The sequence below is a fragment of the Clavelina lepadiformis genome, chromosome 3, assembly GCF_947623445.1.
Source record: "Clavelina lepadiformis chromosome 3, kaClaLepa1.1, whole genome shotgun sequence".
Taxonomy (NCBI): Eukaryota; Metazoa; Chordata; class Ascidiacea; order Aplousobranchia; family Clavelinidae; genus Clavelina; species Clavelina lepadiformis.
Window position 1 is genome coordinate 23,466,853 of NC_135242.1, and position 15,567 is coordinate 23,482,419.

General features: G+C 38.9%; 2 protein-coding genes across 2 annotated transcripts; one reads left to right on the forward strand and one right to left on the reverse strand.

The window, feature by feature from the left end:
- Positions 1-388: 388 nt before the first annotated feature.
- LOC143450806 (polycystin family receptor for egg jelly-like) lies at positions 389-11,967 on the reverse strand. The gene is made up of 24 exons (XM_076951512.1): positions 11,879-11,967; positions 10,208-11,803; positions 9,976-10,116; positions 9,722-9,908; positions 9,405-9,607; positions 9,133-9,321; positions 8,013-8,290; positions 7,814-7,936; positions 7,576-7,728; positions 7,379-7,511; positions 6,826-6,899; positions 6,367-6,757; positions 6,074-6,270; positions 5,795-5,944; positions 5,601-5,729; positions 5,375-5,530; positions 5,180-5,304; positions 4,940-5,113; positions 4,675-4,874; positions 3,338-4,577; positions 3,079-3,273; positions 2,869-3,008; positions 1,014-2,802; positions 389-904 (listed from the first exon to the last, which is right to left on the reverse strand). The coding sequence occupies exons 1-23, from the start codon at positions 11,901-11,903 to the stop codon at positions 2,636-2,638; spliced, it is 6,366 nt and encodes a 2,121-aa protein (XP_076807627.1). The 5' UTR covers positions 11,904-11,967; the 3' UTR covers positions 389-904; positions 1,014-2,635.
- A 2,701-nt stretch (positions 11,968-14,668) lies between these two features.
- On the forward strand, positions 14,669-15,265 carry LOC143449873 (angiopoietin-4-like). The gene has a single exon (XM_076950201.1). The coding sequence runs from the start codon at positions 14,669-14,671 to the stop codon at positions 15,263-15,265; it is 597 nt and encodes a 198-aa protein (XP_076806316.1).
- Positions 15,266-15,567: the final 302 nt, after the last annotated feature.

Consider the following 15,567-nt stretch of genomic DNA (forward strand, 5'->3'; position numbering starts at 1 on the left):
TTTACGCGGTTGGAAAGAAAACCAATCTCATAGTCGAGGCCCAAGTGCCATCGCCTATCAGCTTAAAGTTTTTCGAACTCCAAAAATTACCGAGTTTAAGTCGTCTATTGATGTTATATTTTCCCCAAATAACGTATTGTGTTCATCTTTGAACCCATGTTCGCATGCATGTTCGTGTGTAGAAAGTGTAATTACAAATGTGGTGAAGTGTAAGTAGAAATTCGGTCCGAATTGTTTTCAAACTTATGCCACAAATCGAACAGAAGAGTCCGGTCTGGCTTAAAACTTCAATGTTAATAACATACAGACCAGTAACTCCAACAACACTTGTATTTTTAGTTGTTTCTATAAACAGATTTCTACTGTACATTAGCATCAGAAGTTAACATTCATTTAGTCATTTTATTTTTCGTCATTGGCGCGGTGGGGACGAAAAAACAGTGCTAGTTGCAAATAACATGAGTTAATGTACGGGAATAAGCGACAAAGCCAAGACGGCTGAAAACTTGCAGGAAAATAATGGTGGTGTCAACTTGCTGATGACAACTAGCATGGCCAGGAAACACAGAAATACAGCATCTGAATGTTCCACATTTAAAGTCAGTTTATCCAGATTACAGCAGCTGAGCAGGTGATATGTTCAAGCCACAGATTTCTGATCCTTTATAGGTCCAATGCTGTACATCAGTGGATGGGAAAATAAAACCCACCGTAAAAGAAACCCCATCCCAGGCGGAAGCCTGGTATCTTGTGTCCATATATTGTGATAATGTTGGGCGTTGGTGTAGAGCACTAGATTGTACAGCACAATTGCACAACCATGATGATCTCTGAATAGATGTGATGAAGTTACTGCTCGCTGTATGATGGAATCTTCTTTGCCAGGTACATCGACAATGATGTACTAGAAACAGATATGATGACGTTGTTGCTCAGTGTTGTTGAGAGTATTAAATAAAATAAACGGCAGGCTTATGGTCCATGCCATATAGGCGGCTTATAAATATATTTACTTGCATGTAATTGATTCTTTGTTACAAGATGGCTGGAGTGCATTCATGAGTGGGATCCAACATCAGAAGATTGGAATGTTGTCTCCGATTCCACCGCAAACACTGTCTGCTGCTTTCTTCATATTTCCAACAAAAATGCAGAATTCGGGACTGCGCAGACTGGCCGGCTTCACTTGCTGTCTTCTTCTTGAAGTAAGGGTGGATAACTTTTCTGAGAATTCAACTGAAAGCCAATTAGTAGGAGTTGATACGTAGTTTAAAATTAGGGGTGTACTTGTTGGATGAACGAAGCTCCAAGAACCAAATCTCAATGCATCGAAATGCAGTTTTTCTTTTTTGGGATTCGTGGTAAAACTAGTTTCCTTCATACTTAAACACATCAATTGAAACACGCAGCCGACATATTTTTCAATTTGACTTCACATCGCAATACCAAGCCTACACGCATCGCCATGGATTAAACCACATCATGCCGATTTGAAATTTGTTGCGAAATTTTAACTATTAATAAATTTGGAGACTTTTTGTAAAGGGGAAAGGGAAGCGCTGTATTACGTTCAATTTGGTAAATTTCAAACTGTTCTACAGTAGAATAGTAATCGAGTTTTTTGGATCCGAAATAAACCATTCTACTGTAGAAGAGTAAAGCATTTTGGTTTGTACACCCCTAAATAAACAGTAAGTAGTCTATATAAGTAAGTTACCATACATGTAACTATATCATTGGCAAGTAATAATAAACTAATTTTGATCAATAAAGCTATAGTAAAAGTAGATACGCCATCTGATCGGCGTTTACGTCGATTGATAGAGCGACTATGGAGGGCCAGATTCGCCGATTTTAGGTCGTGCAGGAAATTTCCTCAGCTTGTGTACATTATAATGTGCAAGATGATTGAAACGTAAGTCTCTATTTTTAAATACTTTGAATTAAGTGAATAAACATGAGAAAAAGTGTACAGCTTGAAATGTTCAATTCAACAGCGTACAACTTAAGGTGTACAAATTGTACAACTTAAAATTTGATATGGGCACCAGCAATGGCTACCAGCAGCTTCGAAAGCAGCCAAGAAACAGCATCAACTGATTTAACAAGGAATTCTTGTAATGTGGAAACATATCTTCTCGTGTTGATTTGATTTTCATGCAAGTTCGTGAACGGCTAAACGTTCACTTGCCTGGAAGATTGGTGGTTCGTCGTGGTCAGCATGATTGCCAGATGAACTAATTTTCATCCTGCGAGCTTGGAAGGGCAAATAGGAGATGTTATGTCTTCCTACTACAAAAAGATCATAGGAAATCACTTGATGCGGTTTCCAGCCGGCTTAAGAAGCTGGTGGCGAATGCTGATGGCCGACATCAAATTTTAAACAAAATTCCATACTATACACTTTTTATCATATTTATTACCGGATACTGGTAAAAATTCTAGTTTTTAAAATAAATTATAAAAATTTAGAAATAGGGAGTTACTTTTCAATCACCTTCTAGAATTGGAAACGATACCGTACCGTACCATACCATACTATACCATTTAAATAAATAGTTCTTCGTTTAAAAACAGTAAACTACACAGTCTACTGTGAAAAGCATTTTGACTCGGCAACACTTCCAAGTCAGCCTTATGGAGAAACACGTTGCTTGATGACTCGCATTTCTATATTCTCCTCTGTATTTTTCTTGCGGTTGGTGCTCTTCCGCGTCGGAGAACGTTTAGTCGGATTGGTCGGTTTTTCTCTCTTCTGTTTTCTCCTTATTGCGCCACGATTAACGTAAGAGCGTGGCCTCACTTCATGAAGATATAAGTCATTAAACACGTTCAAAGCGCTCACTAAATCATAGTTTTGATAAGAACCTGATGGTGGCAAAGGAGGGACCCAATCGCGTAGATCGTGCCTCGGATTGTTTAGCACTGAGAAGTAAGCGATCACGACCACTTTCAAAGATTCAAGAATTATGACACTTTGAAGGAAAGCGCTCACGAACGAAACCAACCTGAAATTTGATCAAGTTTTAGAGATGTGACGTCGTCGTAATTGTTTATTATTTGGAAACAATTGCTCACCAATCTCTGCAGGTTTCTATCCCATACGTCATACCGTACAGGACGCAAATCACAGTCGACGCGATCATAGCAGCAACGATATAAAACCAGGCGACGTATATCGAAAAGTGAACAATAGCTAAAGGATCCAGAGTATTAGGATCAATTTCCAGGATTGTGAATTCTTGTTGCGCTTCAGCAGCAGACAATGGCGGCCTGGATATAAACAGTTTTATTTCGTGAACAAACTGACTTCAGCAAAAGCAACCGGGCATTATACCTTGCCGATGGTCTGACTGCTGATGATGTCAATGCTTTTTCTGCCGATGACGTTGTAGCCACATTTTTTTCGACGCGAGAAGCCTTTGATTTTGTCTTTTTTGATGACTTCATTCCTTTTACCACCGGTGATGTAGTGATCACATTTTTTTCGAAGTGCGAAGGCTTTAACTTTTTCTTTTTCTGCGACGTCATACCTTTTACCGCCGATGACGATGTAGCCACATGTTTTCCGACTGGCGAAGGCTTTAACTTTTTCTTTTTCTGCGACGTCATACCTTTTACCGCCGATAACGTTGTAGCCTCATTTTTTTCGACGCGAGAAGCCTTTGATTTTTTCTTATTTGCAGACGTCATACCTTTTACCGCCGATGATGTAGTGATCACATTTTTTTGGACGCGCGTTGCTTTTAACTTCTTGCTTTTCGGCGACATCATTCCTTTTACCGCCGATGACGTTGAAGCCACATTTTTTTCAACTCGCAAAGCGTTTAGTTTCTTTGACGACGTTATACCTGTTACCGCCGTTGACGTTGTTGTCACAAGTTGTTCGTCGCGGGAAGGCTTTGACTTTTTCTTTTTTGACGACGTCATATCTCTAACCGCCGACGACGACGTAGTAGTGGCCATATTTTGATTGACGTTCGACGGGATATACTTTGTCATCTTTGGTGACGTCATGTCTCTTACTGGCGGTGACAAAGCGGCCGCATTTCGTTCAACGCGCGACGGGATGTACTTTATCATTTTTGTTGACATCATGCTTTTTGGCGATGTCGTAGTTGTTACATCTCCTTCGACACGGGACGAAACGATTTTTTTTTTCATCGACAAATCGTTTGGGCGAGTTTTCTCTCGTCTTTTCGTTTCTTTTACAATTTCAAATTTTCCTGGGAATTTTGGCGGTTGTTTGTTGATGATATTTGCGATTTCTCTAGATATCGATGGACGATCGTTATCTTCCGGAATACATTGACCAATTTTATTTTTATTTTGGTCAACTTTTGCGTTTTCCCTTTCTGATCTATTTCTATTGTTTTGTTTGATTGTATTTCCAGTTTTCTGGCCGTCATGGTTTTGCACAAGTGACGTGGCTGGTTTTTGCTGCCCTCTGGTGAGCTTTGGGGATTCTAGATTGTTGCCAGAGATTAGATTTCTGTTTCCTTTCCGTCGTTGGGCATGACGAAACATTAGGCTGATGAAAAAGGGCCCGGGAAAGCAAATCAAAGCGCTTTGAATACCTTTATGACGGAAGAAGAAAATTAATACGCTTTGAGCAAACAAAATATTGCAAAAACATGAGCGCCTTGGCTTTTATCGACTTTTGAACGAACTTACCAACGGCAATGTGGGACCACTTGAAGTTGTAGTGCCCAAATGTCAACACATTTCCGTCCAGTGCATGATTGTGGCCATGAAACATCATTGATGTTATCATAACCATAAATATAAAGAGAGAGCAAGTGGCAGCTTTTTCGACTCTTGTCATCACGCCATGCTGCCATGGCCTCATGCCGTAGAGAGAATACCAGACGTGTCTGTAAATGAGAAAATTATGAGATAATAAATCGGGGCAATCGGATAAAGTTTTTAACAAACGTACCTGTCTTTAAAGTGATTCTCGCATTTTAAGAGGAACAATTTGTTGGATACTTGGAGTTCCTCCAACGTAGCGGCCCGGAATGTATATTCCGTGACGTCGCTGAACCTGGTACCGCACAGAAAGAACCAACATTCGTTGGTTTCCAGATCCCGTACAACCATCCGTTCGAGGTACCTGACGTATACCTTGCAATAAATATCTACATCATACACCCGCTGTTAACTTGTCACTAATTCATACCACTTAGGACTGCTCCCTCCGTCATTGCGCCACATTCTTACTGCTTTGATGTCGCCCAAACTATGTGGTGTAGTAATAAGGAAAGATTCCACGCTACCCACAGATAGGACGTTTTCGTTTTCTCGCTAAACAAACAATCAATCATTGTGACGTCGGAAAAAATACCACACATTATGGCAGACGTCATCATTTTACTTGTATGACGTGAGCATTGCTTCGTTGTCTTTTGCCCAACAGTCTCATGCTGACAGTGGCGGTGGTACCGGCATTTGGACGACTACCGGTATAAATTGTAACATAATACCGGTATTGGTCGTTTGGCGAGTTGTCCGCAACTTCAATGAAGAGTCCCTTCAATATTTTCATGATTTCAAGTTATTAAATCAATTCAAGAAGTTGACGTATTTAGATAACTTCATACTTTTTTTTGTGCATCTTTGTCTTTACATCTAGCCCATATAAGGATAAGAGCGTAGATGACGTAAAAGACAAGTAAAACGCTGATGATCACTGGATTTTGCTGGAATTGCTCCCAAAGATTCCAGGAGAGCTAAAACCGATTCAATAAATAACAATTAGAAGTATTCACTTCTTTTATGTCACAAATATTTTTACTTGGTCATAATTGATCTTGTTGGGAAACACAAGAAGATGGGAAGCATATATAATCTGAGGAATCTCTTCCTCTCCGCTCCTCTTAACCCTGTTTGTTGTGACCTGGTCTACGTCACATTCACAATTAAATATCCCAGCGTTTTGATGGACCTGATGATAATAAGATTACTTTGCTTATAATGTTTGACATGAACAAAAACTATGAGTTAAATCAAGAATTCGTTTAAACTCTACCGCAAAACTCTCTAACAATACAACCATGGACATCAAATATCTCACCGTGCAAGAGCCCTCGCCCCAGTCGCGCATTCGGTCTTCCCAGTGCAAACAGTTCAGTATGAATGACGTAATTGTCACGTTAATCAAACTTCCAATGCGGTAATAACCCGCACCGAGATCAACAAACACTGTCAAGTTCAGTTCGACCTGTCTATGCGGAAGCGACCTCTCAGACATCGACCAAGTGTACAAATTGTCTGAGAAAATAACTCAATATTAGGTTAAAAAATTTCAAACAATGTGCTGACGTTTACTGACATAAAACATGCGACTCTTATTTTCTGTAAACAAACCCTTTTCGTGAAACTCTTTCTTTAATTTGAAAGAGCCTTGGTCGGTAGTTTGCAGACTCATTGTACAGTTTCTGATTTTCTGATCCATGTTTTCGACGTGAATTGTAAGAAAAAGGTCGTTTCCATCTCGTTTGTAGAGCATCCAATCAAACAAAGCCCAACCTGCGGCTTTGCTGTGACAACCAGCCACGTCGCATTCACTCTCAACCCTCATTGTTATGTTTCCTTTACCAGGCTGTGCTGGCAAGGAGAAGCCAATTGTTTGATTTTTGGCCTCGTTGCGACTGATCGGGATCTCATCTTGCCATCCCGTTGTCATGGAGACAGACGTGACTTGATCGACTTTGTGGGTCCTCGTGTTAAAGTTGATAGATGAATCGTAGGTGAAGACCTAGAAATCATGAAATCGTCTCATTATCACGATAAATCGCGCAAAATAAAGCAAATTAGAATTTATACCTCGACATTCGTGACTTCGTTGTTCAGTGTCTGTATGTTTGGAAGTCGAAATGAAGAGCTACCATTGAGTGGGTCTGAGAAACATTTTGTCATAAATCTCCGTTTGGGTCGATTTAAAGCACTAGTTGGCGTCAAAGAGCTAGAAGAATTATACATCACGCCCTATACTGAGCAAGATATACGACAAATAGTCATGTCAAACTGGTCAACCATTGCCAAGTCCATAATTTTCGACATGAAAGTTATCGAAAGATCATCGTAACACTTTATTTCGATGTGGCAAATTATTGTATTAGCAACGCGTAGACATGTTTTGTTTTAAACATATGACTATGAGTCGGCGTTTAAACAAAAAAAATTAGCCACAAAGTTACACTTACGCAAATATAGGGTATTAAATTTCGACGTTGCCAGATAAAACTAGACGTAACCAGCGACTTTAGAAAAAAGTTAAACGTGATATTCGGTGAAATCATGAAACAAAACTCGTCGGAGGTCGCACTTGAGCTCAAAGTGAATGGCGAGATCGACATGCCTACAAATTAGCACTTACTGATGACGTCGTTGTTTAACTTGAGGAATTTTCCTTTGACTGATTTTGTTTCAAACGTCATCGTATCTTCACCTGGTATCAATGACGCCATAAGCAGCTTGCCCAGCCGGGTCATTCGCGAACTTTCTTTGATCTTTGATAATAATTGTCATTTAAGAATCGATTTGTTACGTCATTAAAATTATGCACGTTGTTACCTTGAAACTGATATCGTTGGAAAATTGCATCAAATGTGACGTAACGAAAATGCATGAAGCGGCAATAGATCTTATGACATCATCATCGTCGTCGCTAGTGCTGGGATTACGAACGGTGTGCTCTATTCGGTCCATAATTTTCGCAATTAGGCGCTGGAAATATAAAAACAAAGAAGTTATCTTATTTTAAAATAATTTTTGTAATTTAACGCATTAAATTTTTTATTCAAGATCTTACCACGTGATAATCATTTATGACGCCGAAACCGTCTACCAGATGACGTACGACGTCAGCAAGTTGCTTAACTGACATCAAGGTTTTTATCGGATATTTCGCAACTCGTTGGTACACTTTGTTTATCTGTTAAATGAGAAAAACAAAATTTTTCAAGTGCTCGGCGGACTGAAAAAAACTCATTATTACGTCACAAGCCAACCTGGAATCGCTCGAGAATATTCGCTGAAGACATCGGCAGCATAAGCTGCGCCGTCTGCTGCAAGTTTTGACTCGAAATCGCATTAAACAAATCGCTTATGACGTCAGTGTTGTCGTGATGATTTTTGGTCAATGACACAGATATGTTGTTTACTGTACAAGCCTGACGAGGACCACATATCTCAACCCAAATCATGACGTCAGAAAAACTGCTCTTTGACGGAAATGTGACGTCATTGAGATTCGGATCGCAGCCGTGTTGTAAAAGATTATTCTGGTCTGAAAATATTTCTATGTTAGATTTTAATTTATTCAAAATAGCACTTCTACAAACACCACATGGCTTTCTACAATCATTATACCAAGCGAAGGAAACATATTTTTTCTACTCCAGTCGAACCTCGTTATAACATATACACGGCGGGGACTTTCGAAGTGTTCACGTTAAATCCACAGTTCGTTGTAACTGTTATGGCGGTTTAAGTATGAAGATGATCAATGTACAGCACAAGGCTACAATCAAATTTGCACCACGGCACACACCACATGGTTGGAATCGATGTAACAACTCATCATTCACTCATTGTGTGAGTTATAAATTGAACACAGGACGGCAGGAAAGCCTGCAAGCTAGAGCTTGTAATTTTATGGTCGACTCCCTGCCATCGACTTCCGCTGCCTAGGATGGCTTTCCACTCAACTCTCCACGACATGGGAGTGGCAAACGTGCGGTTTGTAATATGTATGAGTATACCGGGAAGAAACAAACCGCCGACCGCGTCATATTTGACTGCACTCCATCGACTTAGCTGATGCAACGACGCCACAGCAGTGCTGCGTGGTCTATATTTTGTCTCAGAGGGCACGTGGGCTACGACTTTGCGGCTCCAGCTTACAGTAAAGCCTTAACATGATTTTAGGCAATTTTCAAATAAAAAATGTAACTTTAATATTTTTATTCGTTTTCAATTAATTTATTTTTGGGTCATTGGCACACTTGGGACGCTGTAGATTTAACTTTAAGTTTATTTTTTAAATGGTGTCATTTTAACTTGCTGTAGATTCATGATAATGTCATAAAGTTCTATTCATGTCACTTCTTAACACGCCACAAGTTTCACCTTTCTCTGCGGTAAAGAACTTGTACTTCAAAGGCACTTGACCTTGTGCGTAGCCATGACAGCTCACGTTAAATTTTGTGACGTAAGCAATTCCACTTCTGGGGTGAACCTTGCAAATGCCCCCACTAGGTGGTAGTAGTGGAGCAAGGATCAAGGTCGCCGACGCCTTGTCACCGTCAATGTTGTAACCTGCATGTCAAGTTCAAAGTTTAATTTGATGTTGGTCAACCATAGATTTACTGATCAAGTCAATCATACATAAGGGGATTCACCTGTTCCTGTGACGTTTGATGACGTCTTAACTTTGTCGAGTATTGATTTGTTAAGTTTGCAGAATCGTTGATTCTGACACAAACTCATTTGTTGTCCTGATTTCAGCGACAACATCCAACTATGACGTATGCAATCGTCACATTCAAGTTGAAGTATGATTGGTTTGAGGGAAGAAAACAGCTTTTCGCAGTTAGACCAACACCTAAAATCCAAAGGAAAAATTTGACGTTATTTGTTTTAAATTTATAATCTACAATTATCAAAATATAGATTTAAATTTATAACATTTATAAGCGAAAAATTATTCCAAACTCGCCTTAAAATAACAACTGGGGCTGGTTTGGATTTAATAACAATTTTTTGATCAGCGAACGTTGCGTCATAATGTGGACCGGATATGATCAGCCTGACGTAATACTGTTCGCTTGGTATCAGTTTATTCCTGGAAATTTCCAAGGTGTCATTGCCAGAAACCCAAAGAGTTTTCCAATCAAAGCAGGAACCTTGGACGTAAATCACACAAATTAAATATTGATCAAAAAACTGGGAATTGAGGAAATCTTTTCAAACCTTTTCTTTGTATTTTTCCAATCTCTTTTGTCATTGGTAAATCTTCTTGTGCGACGGCACAAAACCAGTCACGTTTGATATTTCCCTCGTGTTGGGTAAAGTCAATTGAAGATTCAAATTTCAACACTGTTGTATTTATTCCTGGATAAAGAGATTAAGAATTTCTAGATAATATTTCTTTTATTGGGAAACCGCAAACCTTAAACATAGAAATCTGACATTTTGTACTCACCAGCCTCCACCACATTTCCTCCCTTGATTAGAAAATTTAATTTCCTTTTGGGAATTTCCACCAATGTGAAGTCATCGCCCTTTGCTAATGACATATGGTAATCGTCAGAGGTTATGTTGGCGTAAACCTTTATGACGTACAAACCAGGTAATAAAGTATTGGCTTTAATCAAAAGTTCAGGTTCAACTGAGCTCGCGTTAAGTTGAACTTCATCGCCAGTGTTGGGGATGTTTATTTTTGATGTCACTCGGTACGCTCGCCATTTGTAATTAACGGAGAATAGCTCTCTAACGCATATGAAGTTAAGGTCCACGCTTAACACCAACTCTTCAACCACTTTCAAAGGTTCGTCGAGTCCACCGCCAACTTTCCCGTCGCGAATTCTCACGCTCTCCAAACATGACGTCTGCAAAGCTTTCGGGACATTTCCCACGAAACGAAACGATTGTTTGTCATTTCTGATCAGAACTGTGACCTGCCGAGCTTCGTTGAAAATACTTTCGTCTTTGATTAACTTGTAAGGTTTTGCGTCGAAAGGTAGATTTGGCAAAACTTCATGCTCATATTTCGACTTTGAAATCGTTAAAGTCGAATTCTTCCACACATTTTCACCGATGGTTAAATTCATTTCGTATTTTCCCAAGTCACCTCTGATGAATACAAAAACCTCTCTACGGGTTTCGAAATTAAATCGACCTGACGTAATATATACGTCAAAAATCTGTGGTAGCGCTTCAAAAGTTGTGTTTGACGTCATCAAAGATATTTTGTTTCTAGCGGTTGCTTCAACTTTGTACATTCCTGCTCTAGATAACGTTGCCTCTACCACCATCGAGCGGCAATCACGTGAGCAGAATGTAGAAGTTTTGTAAACAGTAAAACTGGTTTGTGTCGATATGATGTCGATTGAAAGATTTACCGGCGCTCCCTGACTAACTGTCGCGCTTATGATGAAAGAATTCGGTTGTAGACCGACGTATTGTTTCGTCATCACTTTAAGATTTTTGATTTCTTCGTTGAAAGTAATTGGTGTGAGAAACGTCACTGATGAAACATGATTTTGTAACAAAAGTGTGACGAAATGTATTCCCGGTCCAACCAATCTTTGCATCGTTGAGTTCAATTTGAACTTGACGGTTTCGTTCGATGAAATTTTCTTCTCATCAAACGTCTGTGACGTCTGAAGCTCGGTTATTATGACGTCATTCAACATGAGGGCGTAAGAGATCGGAAAGTAATATTTGTGGTGGAATATGAGTTCAGCTGAGGCTGGATATGTGTGTCTGCTTTGTTCATGAGATATTTTCAATTTTGAAGCTGATAAAGAATCTTCCACATTAAAAAAGATAACGTTTGTTTTAAAAGAATCCACCCCTCCATCGAGATCGCATTGTGCCTGAACCGAATATATTCCAGGATAATCAAAAACACGTTCTGTTGTAAGGGTGTCAGTTGAAAGGTGACTTCTTTTTGTGGAATTGTAATGCACCTCACAGTCAAGGTTTAGATCGTTCGCTCCAGACAATACAGCAATAAACGAAACTTTTTGTCCGACATGAATGTTCTCCATTGTATTGTCCATGCGTATACGAAAGCCTCCAATGTATTCGAAATGTTAGTCACTACTAGTATAATTAATCGATACACCGTACTTTGCTAACATTCACTCACCAATTCGATTATAAACGAAGGACATTTTTGCCTCGCTGCAATTCTTTGTGAATCTTTGAACAGAAACCACCACGGTTTGACGAAACAGGTAATAGGGGAAGGTTAAAGGTTTTAGAGAACCGCAAATAAGATAGTTATCTTCACTTGGGTTTAGTTTCAGCGATGCTTCTGCACAACTGTACGAAACAAATATAACATGAAACATAACTAACGTATGTCTATGGACGTGTCTGTTTTTAAAGTTGCGAAGCTGTAAAACTTGTTTTAGTTAAAAGAAATAAAAATAAAATAAAGTTTGTTTAAGAATAAAAATAGCTTGGGTTTGAGAAAGCTTGATTAGCCCACAGACGTATTGCGTCAGATTAAAACAAACCAAGTAATTTTCATTCATGATCAAGTGTAAGCGGTAAACTGTAAACGGTAACTTTATCGGTAAACTGTAAGCAATATACAAACTTCACTAAATTCAAAATTTACGTCCTAAATAGTATTCGCATAAGTGTGCATTCAAGTTGGTGAAGAAAACTATTGGCAGAAAACTATTCACGTAAACCACGACTAATATTTTTTCAGGAACACAAAGTTTGGCAAAGTGGCAACGGTTTACAACTACCAGTAAGAACTACTGTACGTAGCACATAATCGGACATTGAGTTTGCAATAAAAGTATTATATATTTGGTTTGATAATACACATCGATTCAGTTTTTTTCCAATGGATAAGTTACATTGCAGAGCAGTATCGAAAAAATTCTCTCTTTACCTTTTCTCGGTTATCTAACAACATAGTTACTTGCAATCTATTGCCCGCTTATAGCTTGTTATCAGTTACTGTCTTATGCTCTATCTTTAACCCTTGTTCCCCGACCCCGGACACTTTTGGCAGCAGACAATCTAAGCGCTATGTACAAGAGTTTCAAACAGAGCCAGCATGTTGCAGAAGTATTGAGCTAATCCGTCAAACTGTTAAACAAAATATGCCCTTGATAAACGATTTTCATTGTGATGATAAAGAAAGTTTTCAAAAATATATCAACTATCAACTATATCAACTTTTTCTAATTGCCTTTGAAAAAAGTTTTCACCGCATATTAATACTCATTGTTCTATGGGAAATTGGATGGTGGTTGGATTGGTTTTAGACTGGCCTAAGCCAAGTCTTACTGTTTGACTCCGAAATAATTGTCTATGACTCCGTTGTTTACTGTCTTTATAATGTTTCTTCAAATCAACACCAACTTCATAAAGTCTAATTGTTATATTGTCCGAATAAGTTGTCACATCGAAACCAATTAATCACCATTCCACATTTGAATAGAACTATCACTTGAATTCAATACTGAATAAGCCAAAACGTAAAACAGATCCAAAACTAAAAACCGAGAGAAGTACTAGCAAGTCCTGAAGGGACAAGCCCTTGCAGAGCCTCACCAGCCCGAGCAGCCAGGACGATTTGAACCAAACTTAACCTTTTATATCATACTCGTCAGCCAATCAGCAAATCACATGTCATTATTACACTGCTACCATAAAACCACGTATCGCATACATTCTACGTCATCTAAACGTTTCATCAAGTACACTCAAACTTTACGCCGTGAAAACAATGCTACTTGAATATACTTCAATCTGCGTCAAATATGTCAGTTAGAATTCCTTGTTTGAATAACTGCTTAACGACGATAATACGTAGCTTTGCAAACATTGCATTATCTAAACTGGAGAAAATACAAAAACTCATGCAAAATGCCAATTTGTATAAATTATTGCAATTATTAGGCTATCACGAACGCTACAGTTCTTTTTGCAAATCTGTCAAACGTTTGTGTAAACGCGAGAGACTAGCAAGAGTTTGTTAGAACATTTAAAATTGGTAGCGTTTTTGCCAAAAGTTTGATTTCGGGTTGTAATCGACACAATCCTGCTTTAGAAGTACATGTACAGACATTTCCTTACCGCAGCAACAACAAATTAATGAAAAACTGTAGAATAACTCGAGTTGCATTAAACTTCCCACCTGAACAAAACTTCACCAAATTGCAAATATGCAACCTCCCCCTCCTTCAGTGGAATTTCCCACGTCGTGGTATGAGGCAGCATGACGTTATTATCACACTCCTGTGCGGTTGGAAAATCAATCTTTCCACTCGCATTCCGTAGCATTATGCTGCAGTCTGTAATAAACAATCATTGTTGCAAGTATAGGCACAGGTAGGTAGACAGAAGGCTGCAAGCGGTAGCAGTAGCATTTCAATCCTTAATAAAATCTACTAAGATGTATAAAAGAACACGCTTTATTAAAAAGAGGTTTCTGGATTTGTTCTTTCTTGTGTCGACGTTTCATTGGCGGCATTGCCAAGCAGAAATAAACCAAGCTAACAGGTTACTACGTCGAGTTCACAAAGTTGGCGAAAGTCTGGGAAAGCACAATGTAATAAGCCGTAACATTCCATATCTTCAATATTGCGACTACAAAAAACATTTATATACAAACGTCATTGATTTCGCAGACAACGTCATAAACTCAGGTTTTTTAACCAGTTTCCTAAAAGGTAAATATCTAAATTGTCAATAAATTTAATACAATTACAAATTCCGGGTTAAGATATAACTTTAACACTTAGCAGAAATATCGTTTGCAGGTTACGATTTTTGAAAAGATTTTGAAGATATTTTATAAAAGTGTTTTATTCCAGAATGTACGAGCATCTACGCAAGTGGTTCAACATCAAGTGGTATCTACCCGATATGGCTCAAGGAACGATTCCAGTTCACCTACGTCTACTGTGATATGGACCTCGCTTCAACTAAGAAGGGCTGGACAACAATACAAAGAAGAATGAACGGGGAGGTCAACTTTAATAGAGGTTGGGACGATTACGTCAGAGGGTTTGGGAATCCCCAGAGTGAATATTGGCTTGGGTTGGAAAATATTTATCGTTTATCGAGGCAAACTGCGAAAGCTTTTGAAGATGGTGTGACCTCAATAACAGCACCGAAGCTTGGGATTGATCTTGAAGACTGGGATGGTTTCAAGGAGTTTGCGCAATACGGAACATTTCTGTACAGGCCAAATTCAAAAAAATATTATTTACATGTGGTTGGCTTAAATGGTTCTGAGTATTTCAACAACGCTCCAATTTATCAAAGCAAGTTTAGCACACCAGATGCAAACCACGATGAAACTAGAAATCCTCATTGTGCCAGAAAATACAAATCAGGTTGGTGGTTTCATGGCTGCGGAATATCAAACTTAAATGGGCCATATCCTAAATACAAGCAACAGATGAGCTGGAACAATATTTACTGGTTCGGCTGGACGGATCTAAATCTTAATGGTACTGCTTTGCGCTTCGTTTCTATGAACTTGTATCATGATAATCCATAAGAAAGTTTACTTTCTGTGTAATGCGTAAATATGTTATATAAATCGTTATGATGTTAGCTTGGTGATGTTTATGATAAAGACTAAGAAAGTGTGCAATATTCTGGTGCACAAGTTTGGTAACAAACAGTCTGTAGTATGTCATGTTGTCATCCAAAACTCGCAATGGGTTCCGTTGGAAATGTGGCAGGCAGAACAGTCGGATATAACATGGTCTGCGATATTTTTCCTTCAGAAAATTTCTCGCAAATTTTGCCACCATCATTTGTATAGAGTTGAGCGGAAGCGCCTAATGTCTGTTCGCT

Coding starts and splice junctions, on each gene's coding strand:
- LOC143450806 (XM_076951512.1), bottom strand. CDS start 11,903: ATGTCCTTCGTTTATAATCGAATTG. Junction 8,291..9,132: donor GTTCTTTACCGCAGAGAAAG/GTGAAACTTGTG, acceptor AAATATTTTCAG/ACCAGAATAATCTTTTACAA. Junction 6,271..6,366: donor GAAAGAGTTTCACGAAAAGG/GTTTGTTTACAG, acceptor TTATTTTCTCAG/ACAATTTGTACACTTGGTCG.
- LOC143449873 (XM_076950201.1), top strand. CDS start 14,669: ATGGACCTCGCTTCAACTAAGAAGGGCTGGACAACAATACAAAGAAGA.